Source organism: Notothenia coriiceps, unplaced genomic scaffold (assembly GCF_000735185.1).
Source record: "Notothenia coriiceps isolate Sejong01 unplaced genomic scaffold, NC01 NC01_scaffold00026424, whole genome shotgun sequence".
NCBI classification, from domain to species: Eukaryota; Metazoa; Chordata; class Actinopteri; order Perciformes; family Nototheniidae; genus Notothenia; species Notothenia coriiceps.
This window is the reverse complement of record NW_011359125.1, coordinates 2,619,096-2,631,332: the sequence shown is the minus strand read 5'-3', so window position 1 is coordinate 2,631,332 and position 12,237 is coordinate 2,619,096. Positions and strand designations below refer to the sequence as shown.

General features: G+C 45.2%; 1 protein-coding gene across 1 annotated transcript; it reads right to left on the bottom strand.

Annotated features, from left to right (window-relative positions):
* Positions 1-646: 646 nt before the first annotated feature.
* Positions 647-4,974, bottom strand: LOC104957152 (uncharacterized). Its single transcript, XM_010784765.1, has 2 exons — positions 4,701-4,974; positions 647-1,011 (listed from the first exon to the last, which is right to left on the bottom strand). Exons 1-2 carry the CDS (start codon positions 4,942-4,944, stop codon positions 647-649), a joined length of 609 nt encoding a protein of 202 aa, XP_010783067.1. The 5' UTR covers positions 4,945-4,974.
* Between the last annotated feature and the right edge of the window lie 7,263 nt (positions 4,975-12,237).

Here is a 12,237-nt window from a genome sequence, read left to right as displayed (position 1 = left end):
GCAAGAATTTGGGATAAGACTTTAAAGCTCATGGCGCCAAAAACAAGCAGCCACAGTCCATATTACAGTCAGTCATAGCCTACATGCACGCTTATATCTCATCAAATATCATTCATCATTAATATTCCGTTGATATCGATGCACATCACGTAGTTCTACATCCAACACTGACTGACACTAAACACTTCGGTGATCCAACACAACACAAGTTAAATCACAGTGGACCAATATTCGATTGATTGGCAAGTGTACAAGTTTCCTCCACATTATCAATACATATAATAACATTTAAATATGTTATATGATCCGTGAAAGATTTTTTTTTTTTTACATTGAACCACAGGGACACATGATGCAAAATCCCGGATGACAAAACGCAGGAAATGTCACCGAGGTCTCATATATCAGAACAAATATTGAAATCCTGACTAGGAAATATTATACACGTGAAATACTGAGAAGAATTTTTAATTAGTAATACACAATCCAAGACCCTCCTATAGATATATTATACAAGGCTTTTACAATTGAAACGCTACTACTTTTACGCATTGTTTTTGACAATATACACTCGTCTCAAACCATCATAATGCACGTTTGACTATTTGCACATAAAACACTTATTAGTAATTATAATGCAAAGGTTTCACAATGACTGGAAATAAGAAGAAGAAAGAAGAGAGAGAATATTCAGCAGCAGAAGTGTGCGCAGAGACACAACTCCTGCTCTCCAGCTCCGAGCAGCCTCACGCAAAATGCAATTTAAAGGGTGATTTGGGTTTGACGTCAGACCCATCCTCTCACACATCTCAGGCCGTGCATTACCTTTCTCAGGGTGAGGAAGAGGGGAGGAGGAGGAGGAGGAGGAGGGTCGGTCTCTCGTAGTTTCTCTGTCTTTCTCTCTCTGTGAATACATCCAAAACGCGGGTCTCCCTTCCCCCGGCGCACAGCAGGGTCCACTCGGCACCTCGTCTCCATCACTGCTTTTGTTTTTACTGTCATTGATTTCTTCTGCAACACAGAAACACAAGACAAGCACGGTGAGGTTTAACCGTAAAGTTCATCTACGGCCAAGCGTGCAGGCCTACACATTTAGGACGGAGATGTGACGTAGATGGGGGTTTAGATAGAGGTGGGGGGACTTTAACATATATTTGATATGGATATCAGACTCCACCACACAGCCAAAAACATAGAAGAAGTCAGAAAAGTGTCACCAGGTTCTTACAAAGCCATTCAGGAAAAGGCAGCAATTACGTCACCCTTAAGAGATGTATGGTTCACCTTCAGTAACACACACACACACACCAGTATTCTGCACAAAACTGTCACCTGTGTCATTATGTAAAACACACACACACAGAGAGGAAGGGGGACTCCACAGGTCACGCTGTTTCCTTTTATAGAGAACCACGTCATCTGTTTCCATGCTTTGAGTTTTGTTACGACACGTGTCTTACATGTAGGCAACCTGCATGTAGGTGGTGTTCATATTCTGCACATTATCTCATCTGTGCTTTGCTCATGGGTTGGGTCCCATATGGACATTTTAGAGACCCCTGCTAGGATTATTTTGAGCGAGGTGTGTTCAATCTGCTCGCTTAACGACATCATGTTAAACTTGAAGACATAGCTTCTTATTCTGGTTACTTGACGTCGTCGCCATGACGTAGAGACCAGCCCATCCGAACAGTATCATTTTAATTTCATTTACGTCACTATCTGCTCTCTGACGTCACGTGCACTTTTCTACCCTGACAAAACATTTTCTTGCCAAGCTCCAGGTCTGTAACTCGCAGGTCTCTCTGCGTCAAATGGGCCTTATTTTTCATAATGTCTTATGAGTACGTCTACACTTCCTCCAACTTCAGACTGCTATCCGGCCTTATAATGCACACATATTTAGGAATGATTCATGATTATACACCCGGACGGGCCCTTTAACGGTGATGGGACAGCAGATTCAAAACTGGACATAAAGTTGCACCTGCTTTTCTTCTCGAGGCTACACTGGATTGCACCTTGTTTTATTGTTTTTACTCTGTCTTCTCACATAAAGAATGATAATTTCTGGCTTTTATCTTACTTGGTTTGATCACTTTGTGTGCTCACACCACTCATAATGCACACATAGACAGATAGGGGGCCGGGAGTTTGGATGTGCTGAAGAACATGTGAGTGTATTGGTGGAGTCGTAAAGCTGATGACTGCATTAAGAGTCGTTATTTTTAATCTACTGGGTCAGACTGACAGGACGAGCGTCCGGGTCTCTGTGGGACATTTGTGGAGGCAGATCGCCGGGAAAAGTGGTGGGCGAGGGGATGCTTATAGTGGTTACCCATTCATAAACTGGGATGGGGACACTTGTGTGTGTGTGTGTGGTGTGTGTGCGTGTGTGTGTTTGTGTGTGTTAAAGGAAAGAAAGAGGGGGGGGATTGCAGATGTTCCTTATTTCTCTCCATCTGCCAAACTGGGCTTCTCCCTAAGTTAGGATGTCCTTGTTGGGGAATCCCTTGCATGTGCACTTGCTTACAGGTGTGTGTGTGTGTGTGAGTGTGGTGTGTGTGTGTGTGTGTGTGTGTGTGTGTGTGTGTGTGTGTGTGTGTGTGTGTGTGTGTGTGTTTGCAACATTATTATTTTAAGGGTGGGCTGGGGGTAGGATGACGTCCAAGGAAAGTGGAACCCCACCCTCCAAAAGACACAGATACCCAAACACACACAATATCTACCACTGTTTTTCCCACGTGCAACTTGTTCATTGAAGGGGTCTCCCCATGTGTACACTCTGCTCTGCTGGGGGCCATTGTCACCTGTTCATTGTGGGACAGGGGGAGGGGGTTGGGTTTGGATGAAGAGACTTAATCTTGCATGGCTCAAAGTTTTAGGTTGTTTTTGACATTATTATTTTTGGTGAGGGAGGATGCACGCAAGTGTTTGATTAAACGTGGGTGCGACGTGGCTGCAGAGCTTCGCCACAATTTCTAACAAAGAAGAAAACTGTTGACTCGAAAAAAAAAAAAGCCAAACGTATTGGGCTGAAAATCACCCATGACAAAAGCGCCACTGCTATGGCAATGACGAGAAATACAAGAGCAAATAAGGACAATAGTAAAGCAAAAAGAAAAATCGGGTAGAAAAAAGGGAAAGCAGCTCTTAAAAAAAGAAAGATTGTAAAATTCCACGAGTGGAGCCGTGTTCCCGATGTCGATGTCTCGGCGCGGTGAATGCGCCCTCCGCAAATGCTTTTTGGGGTAAGGGCTTCCCAGATTAATAGTTATGAACAGCAAGCCCAGACCGCAAAAAGATTCGTGAAGGACATTATCTGCTGCTGCCGTCCAACGGAGACTCCGCGACTCCCGGGGAGAAGCTCTGCTTTCGCTTCCGTGGATGTATCTCCCATCCTGGCTCGGTTGATTGTATCTCCAGCCATCGGCAACCCGAGCAGAGTGTGTCCCTCCAACACACACACACACTAACACACACCAACACACACACACACACACACACACACACGGAGGGGATATAAAGGATGAGAGAAAGAGAGAAAAAGGGGGTCTCCGGATGCCAAGGCTGCAACTGAGAGCTGTCCAAGGTCCTTACGCTTTGATTCCCACTCCTTCTCCAGTTTGAATCTCTATCTCCCTTCTCTCCCCATGCCTCCTTCCCTCATATTTTCCTCCCCCTGTAATTTTTTTTATCCAAACGCTCGGATGTGCAAATCCCGTGTGATGATCGGGAGCTGTGCATCGATGCGTTTTGTTGTCAGTGTGCACCCTGTCTTTCTTTCTCTCTGAGTGTGTGTTATAGTCCCTGGTCCGCGGTGTGTGTCTCCGTGCCGCGCTGACTCTCTGCTCCAAAGCTCTGGGTGAGGAGAGAGCAAGGCTGCAAACTGCTGGCAATAAATAGAGAGCAGGGAGGGATCTCATTGGAGAAACCAAACCTCGTCATCAACCAATCGGTGTGTCGCTTATATAGGGACCCCCCTTTTTGAAAAAAAATGAAGTCGACAGGGTTAACCAAATTGTGATCTATACCAGTGTATTATGGATATGATCATTTAATGCGGATAATTGGTGAATGCATGTTTTGGTTTTGATAGGGTGTCCACGAAACTAAACGTTGTATTAAATGTGTTATGTCATGATTAATAATCTCGATGTGTAATAATAAACGAGATTTTACAAAAAAGAATGATCCATTTTCCCCCTGATAAGAAAATAAAACTCCCTCTCGTTCCCATTTCGCAAATGATGGGTAATGCAAAGACAGCAATCAAATACATAATTAGAAGAAATAACAGTTACATGTCGACGAAGTGTGAAAAGCTCTCCACGTCGCATCAAAACATCAGCAAGAAGCATCTGAGGCGACTCGTGGTCACCTATAGAGTTCACCGGAGGGAACCACTGCGAAAAACACGCGGGGGGTTTCCGAACTGCAAGTTCAGTACACCGCGATGCTTCAGTCATTTGCAAAGATTCAAAGGTTGAAACCAAGGATAATCTTACCTATATCACAACTGCGATAACCGTTCAACATCTTAAAGCATATACAGCAACAATAAACAACTTAACAAAACAACAACATAAAGCTGAGCATCACGTCAGGAGTTAAAGAGTTAAGCACGACCGTAAAAGCACTCATTCTCACACAATGTTTAATATGATGGTTTTGCTCAGTTATCAAATAGAGTAACTTACCTGTTGTTTTATTCCCTGCAACACTTCCATTAGTTTGTAATATCTTATCATTATAAAAACGTTCCCCTCCACTGTACCGATGGGGAGGCCGGGTCACGATCTGGATCCGGGCCCCTCTCTTCACTCCCCCCATATTTAGATCCAATCCCAAACATAAGCCCCTCTTCTTCTCCCTCCCTCCTCTTCTTCCTCTCTCTCCACCCATCCACACCGCCCCACTATCACTGATGAAACTCGCCTGCATTCAAATTGGCGGCCAGCATCAAGCAGCAGGGCTCACACTAAAAACAAGCGTTTGGGGAGAAAGGAGATATTTGGGATTGAGGAAAAGGGAGGGGGGGTTAGGGGAAATGTTTTTTTAATCTCTCCTGGTGTGGGTATTTTTTGTATTGGGTGGTCTTTTCATTCGCAACCCAGTCAGTCACGATTCTCCCCCACCGTCTGCACTGCACAGTGACTGCCTCTCCTGACGCAGCCAACGCGCACATTACTCACTTTAGCAGTCACGACTCGGGAATCCGTGTTGTTTCCACCGAAATTACACGCTCGCTGTTGAATTATTGAGCAAGATCTGGCTCCTCGAGTCGGTATTTGCGCGTTTTGACCGACGACGAATTACAGAGTTGGTGTTTTTGTTGGTGTTTCTTTTAGGGGAGGTGGAGGAATGTAACTAGAATCGGGATTTTGCATGACAGGTGGTCGATTTGGGATTTTTCTATGTGGCACTGTAACTTGCGGGAAATTGTCCAAATTAGTGCACAGAATTGGGTTGGGGATGAACTCGGTTTCGTGCAGCCTGGTCCGGATCGCTAAATAAACACTGATACCTTATTGAAAGGGTGATTCCTTCAAACTTCATCGCTAATAGCTCCCTTCGCCTTTTACGCGCGCTTTCCTCGTCGCTAGGAGGCAAAGTTATTGTCTCGAGACACATAATAGTAGTTAGTAGCGTCCTGCTGAACTCAAACACATCATATCTCAACTATTTGGCTACTTTCTCAATTACTTCGTACGCGCAATGCCAACTTTGGCACTACAGATCTTCTGTTCATTTGAACGCGAGTTGCTCCACTTCAAGAGGCTGGATTGGTAACGAGTTGGGAGAAAATGACAGTACTGATGAAAGAAGAGCTGATCCAGGTCGGTCCGTCTCTCTGTCTGAAGCAGTTCAAAAATACACAGGCGGGAAAATCTATGTTATATATCATCTTTTCAAGCCCAATGTCTTCCCTCAGTTAGCGCAGGCAGTGTAAAAGAGGCAGGTTGCTTCAGGATTTCTCCTCCAGTAAATAAAGCTACTGGCTGCCAGGCACAACACACACACATGCATAGAAAACACACACATAGACAAACACCACCAGCAACAGCCCACTACCGCCACTTGGTGTGGTTTCATCTCCATTGCTGCTCGACAGCTCCCGGGTTTCCCCATGCGGTATCTCCGCTGCAGCAACAGATCCTTCACCTCCTCTCTTTCTCCTCCACCGATGTTTCCCTGTCAGTGTGACTCCTCTTAAAAAACAAGCATTCTGAAAGGAAAGGCGTCCTCAAGCGCTCATCAGAGAAGGGTTCCCCTCGCTCTCGCGCGGTTAAGATGGGAGGGAAAACATAAATATGTGATAGAGACTCAACAGCGCCAACAGACAAAGGGGGTTTTTGCACTTGCTTATTTACCAAAAAGGGTGATTCCTACTCTGCAGGAAAGGGTTGCTCTATGCTTCTGCTCTAACAGTGGCTCGTAAAGCATGCCAATTAAATCCATCAAGTGTGTTTGCGTGCATGGGATAGAAGAAGAGGAGAGACATTGTGAGAAAGGAAACAGCACAGGCACTCCGGAGCATGCACTAAATACACAAAAGTACACAGAATGAAACATGTGTCTCACTCACCGTGGTGCAGGCTCGTCCTTAATCTAATCTGTGAGAAAGAGAAACACAGAGAGACATTTTAGTGAAAAGCATCAACAGGAGTCTGGAAGAAATGCAACAGATTAAGTCCTCCATTTGTTTTTATGTAGGCTTACAGTGGCACGTCCAAGTTTGCTCAGGATCGCCTCCCTTTTAATACAAGTGATACCCGTCTGTCTATTTCTGGCGCACGATCAAAACTATGATGCTATTTTTAGGTCTCACATACGAAGGAGAGAAAAAAACAAAAAAACACACTCACAAAAGGTATCGCTTAGGAACGTGAAGTGCATGTAATGGAAATTATTGTTTGCATCTCCAACTCTGCACAAGAGCCCCAATTCCCCTACGTTGCATCATTGCAGTGATTTTTTTTCTTTCTGGAACCCAATGTGCTTCCACCAGCACCAGCAGCTCACTCGCATCCCTAAAACACACTTTCACCCCCCACAAATACAATCTGCAAGTCGTCGTCGCTGCCAATATCATGCAATACAATATCTGATGTCTTGTCGCCCTCTTCAGCAGCTTCTCGTCCCAGTGTCACTTCAGCAGCTCAAACTCATGAACGCACAAATAGCTCCATATTCTGATGTACGCAGATTACGCGACGCTGCCTGTGGAATTTATTATTTATTTTCGACGAAGCACTGTAACATTTAGTAATTAAGCTTTGCTGACGAGAAGAAGAAAAAAATAATAAATAAAAAAGCCAGTTTTTTTTTTCTTCGTTGAAGGGCTGCGTCAGTCACTAGGCATTGACGTCACGTTTAGATTCTCTCACTTTACAGCCCGTATAGTCTGATTAAAGACGCTGCTGCTCTGCCGTGGAAAAAAAGAGTGACAAAATAGAAAAATATTACAGGTGGATAATGTGGTTTGGATACGTGGAAACAGCAGTTTAGGAGAAGGTTATCTCATGAAAACCCTCCTCTATTGCTGGAGCATCTGGGTTTCCATCCAGCCCCCCCTCCCCTCCTCCCTCTCTCTCTCTCTCCCTCCCTTGTCTCTAAATATCCCCCACCAAGCGTTGGTGCTGTTTTGGTCTTGGATCATTTTTATCCCAGTGCATTTGGCGGGCAAATCACTGAAACCGAAGGAAAACAGCGAGCCTCCATCTCCTTTATTCAGTGTCCGTGCCCACGCACCAGACCCCGCGCACCCACGGAATAGACCCACGGGGAGAAGCACACTTATCCATGCACCGGCGCACAAACAAACCTCCCTCCACACTATACTCCGTCTCTCACTAATGTAACACATTTACTGTAAGACCCTCTCCACACACCCCACGCCGTCCATCTGCACTCGTGAGACTTAACGGGATGGGATGGGGTGGATATCTAGAGTCTCCAATGAGTGGCAGCTACCTAAAAGTCGGCTCTGAGAAGGGAAAAGGGCTGCGCCCGTCGCATCGGTTTGTGCTATTTTTATCCCTGCCTGTAGGCCAACTGTATGTCCGTGACTGCTGGCGAGTGCATGTATAGGGACAGACACACACCGCGGGTTTAGCCCTCTCCTCTACACGAAGAAACCCTGCATTATCACATGAATAAAAACAAAAAATATATATTGTTGTTATTTGGATATTTCTGGCATCTGATGTCTGGCTCATTTTTTATTCATAATATTCAGCCCAAGCACGAGTCAATAGTAGAGTCTCCTATCTACCCAATACACAGCAGCCCCAGTATCCTACACACACGACATACACACACATACAATTCCCTGTGGTCCACAATCATTTAATCAAAGAGGGAGCGGTATCAATGGTAGTTGCAGCCGAGGTCCCTCGGTGCAGTGAGCCAAGATCACCGCGGTGTGTCGACAAACTCCACCAGAGATCCACCTTATTCAACACCAGCACACTACACCCTTAAAAACGATGTTCTACTGACTCTTGCAAGTTGCAATCCGCTGCAGACTTTTCTGTCTTTGTGAAGCCTTTGTTCATCTCACAGCGATAAGGGACGGAACACGACTCAGCTTTCAGTGTCACATCTATTTTAATACAACTTTCTCCTCTTTAAATCAACAATGAAACATCACCTGACACAGTAAAAGAAAGCTTAACATAGACATCTACACCCCATAAAGAGTAAGACTTCCTACACTATAGGGTGGTTTATATTGTTCAGACATTCTTTTTCAGGATATATCAGAGTGCAACTGGGAAACACCTATTTTGCAACTTTGTCAAAGGTAAAATTGATTTAGATGCATGTCTCTTGGAGCACAAAAGCACCTTTCATTGCCACAAAATCAACTTGAACTCCAGTGGGGATATGTGTTTGCTCCTACAATCTGCACTGAAAAGCTAACGGTGCTGTCCACGGTGTTGAAAAGCTCAGTCGTGTCCAGCCTCTCTTCTACTACACAATGCAGCAGTGACATGTTCACAACTCGCTCAGTCAGTCTAAATGTAACTTCTTTAATTCATGTTCAGCGTTAGAGAACATGCAGGATTAGCAAATGCTGCAATGTAAAATAAAAAGACATCATGTTTTTCCGAGTTTGCTGCAACATGTGCGCACTGACAAAAGTTGTCTGACAAGTGTAAAACTAAAATAAACTTACCTATAAGTTGAGCTTCGTCTACTACAAATAAAAAAGTATCGATTGTCTCTTTCTCTCCCTCTCTTTATCTAAATACTTACAAGTGGTTTATTTGCACGACCTAAAATAAACCAGTGTTGCCAAATTGTCAAATCTAACAGATATTAGGAATATTTCCCAAAAGTTTCCCCTTCTCTGTCTCTCTTTGAGTTGTTACTAGGCAGCCTAAAGCAGAGGATCCCCAACACGTGAATACTCCCACGCAATACCGCAGCCCGCTGTCTTCAATGTGTCTGCAAAATCCCCTCCGTTGTCAACATGCATTCACACAGAAAACCAACAAATAAACATCCCGTTTACAATACTGTGCTACTCTCTTGGTGTGACCCGGAGATGAGATGTCCTGCGAGGAACCTCAATAAAGTCGCCTTGAATGTCTTATGTGCCGCAAAAATGAAACAGTCAATTAGGAGCTTTAGTTGAATGTTCTTTTACGAATGAATCCACGACTTAACAACAAGTGTTCATAACAACCCACACAAGCAAGCGCCCCCTGTACCCTTGCATAGTTTAGATAACTGTGCCAACAATATGTTAAAAACGGAGGGAAACCTCACTTTGGATGGCGTTATCCCTGCTCGTGAGAGTGCTGTGCTATGCTCGTCCTCAGCTCAACCGGTAATCACCCCAAATATCTGAGCATGTTCTCCCTGTAAACTTCCCTCACACCTCGTTCTGGTTCAATCTGCAAGAGAAAGCACTTACCTCGTTGCTTCAGCTGTTTAAACTCGGAGTTTTATTCAGTCTAAGACACATCTAAAGGGTTTAAAGCAGAAAACGGTCTCTGCTCCTGCGTCAGGATGGAGGAAGCAGATCCGTCCGATGTGCGTCGTCTCCATGCTCTGTCGCAGACTCAAATATTTGGAGCTGCCATTCAGGATTCAAGGAGCTTATAAGAGAGGTGTGCAGGGTGGTGGTGGTGATGTTGGTAGGGGTGAAGGGTTTTGGAGTGGAGGGGGGAGGGGAGGGAGAGTTAGGAGAGAGGGAGAGTTATGAGAGAGGGAGAGTTTGGAGAAGAGAGTAACAAATGTGAGCCAGCTGATAGAAAGAGCCCGCCAAAAAAACACGATTCACCTCACTGCATAGACTCTGCGTGCCTGTGTGTGTGCGCGCGTGTGTGCGTGTGTGTGTTCCAGACAGAGACGGAAAGCAAAGCATGAATGGGACAGCAGAAGCGCGACTGAGAGTCCGCGCTATTAGTGGCAAGACAAAAGCACATTACAGAAGAGAAGGTAATTTGAATTAAATTACGAAAAGAAAGAAGAATAAATAACCATGAGGAGAAAATCATTCATGTCACAACACAGGGCAGAGAAGAGACCTGCGACCACCTCTCTCTCCATCCCTGTCTGTCTCTTCTCCCTTGTCCTCTTCACCAGGAGTGTGCTATTGACCTGCATTGACGTCATTGCGTCATTAGGTTTCCCTTAGAAACACTGACTTTCAAAAATAGTATCAAATTAATTCAGCTGGCAAGGGGAGAGGGGTGGGGCTTCTCAGTGTGTGTGTGTGTGTGTGTGTGTGTGTGTGTGTGGGGGTGTGTGTGTGTGTGTGTTGGGGCACTTGAGGTAAAGGGGGGGTCTCTGGTAGTGGGTGAGGAGTGGGGGGACATCGTGTTCTGAGATTGTCTACACCTTCCACATCTTTCTCAAACCACCACCACCGTTTCCAAGCTGACATATCAATGTCTAAAGACCCTTCCTCAACGTGGAGTCGAACAATGCAGAGATAACTCAAATGTAATCTCACATAAGCATATCAATTATGGTTTCAAAGCAAGTGTATAAATGCAGATGCATGAATAAATCAAACTGTGGTAAAGATAATGATAAATGAATTAAAAAATAGTTAAACAGGGGGTTTCTGTCTGTCTGGCTCTGCAGTCTAAAAATAACCTCCATGTTGAAAAGCTTTTCATCATTTAACCTAAAGAGACAGACAGGAGGCAGAGAGACAGGAGGCAGAGAGACAGGAGGCAGAGAGACAGGAGGCAGAGAGACAGGTTGTAGAGAGACAGGAGGCAGAGAGACAGGAGTCAGAGAGACAGGAGGCAGAGAGACAGGTTGTATAGAGACAGGAGGCAGAGAGACAGGTTGTATAGAGACAGGAGGCAGAGAGACAGGTGTAGAGAGACAGGAGCAGAGAGACAGGAGGCAGAGAGACAGGTTGTAGAGAGACAGGAGGTAGAGAGACAGACAGAGAGACAGACAGAGAGACAGGAGGCAAAGAGACAGGAGGCAGAGAGACAGGAGGCAGAGAGACAGGAGGCAGAGAGACAGGTTGTAGAGAGACAGGTTGTAGAGAGACAGGAGTCAGAGAGACAGGTTGTAGAGAGACAGGAGGCAGAGAGACAGGTTGTAGAGAGACAGGAGGCAGAGAGACAGGTTGTAGAGAGACAGGTGTAGAGAGACAGGAGGCAGAGAGACAGGAGTCAGAGAGACAGGTGTAGAGAGACAGGAGGCAGAGAGACAGGAGGCAGAGAGACAGGTTTAGATAGACAGGAGGCAGAGAGACAGGTTGTAGAGAGACAGGAGTCAGAGAGACAGGAGGCAGAGAGACAGGTTGTAGAGAGACAGGAGTCAGAGAGACAGGCAGACAGAGAGACAGACAGAGAGACAGACAGAGAGACAGGAGTCAGAGAGACAGGAGGCAGAGAGACAGGTTGTAGAGAGACAGGAGGTAGAGAGACAGACAGAGAGACAGACAGAGAGACAGGGACAGAGAGACAGGAGGCAGAGAGACAGGTTGTAGAGAGACAGGAGGTAGAGAGACAGACAGAGAGACAGACAGAGAGACAGACATAATCATACATTCCTACAAATACAAGCACAACATCTCAGCTTTTTTATAGATGAATATGTTTTATATCACGACTACTTTGGAGCTTTTTTAAATCATTAGATGATAGTTAGACTGGATTTTTCCACCAGCACAGGAAGTAATGGGGCAACCAAAGTGGAGAATGATTCTGTTCAGGTGTCACTCTGGTGATGTTAAAGACTGCCAAGGCACAC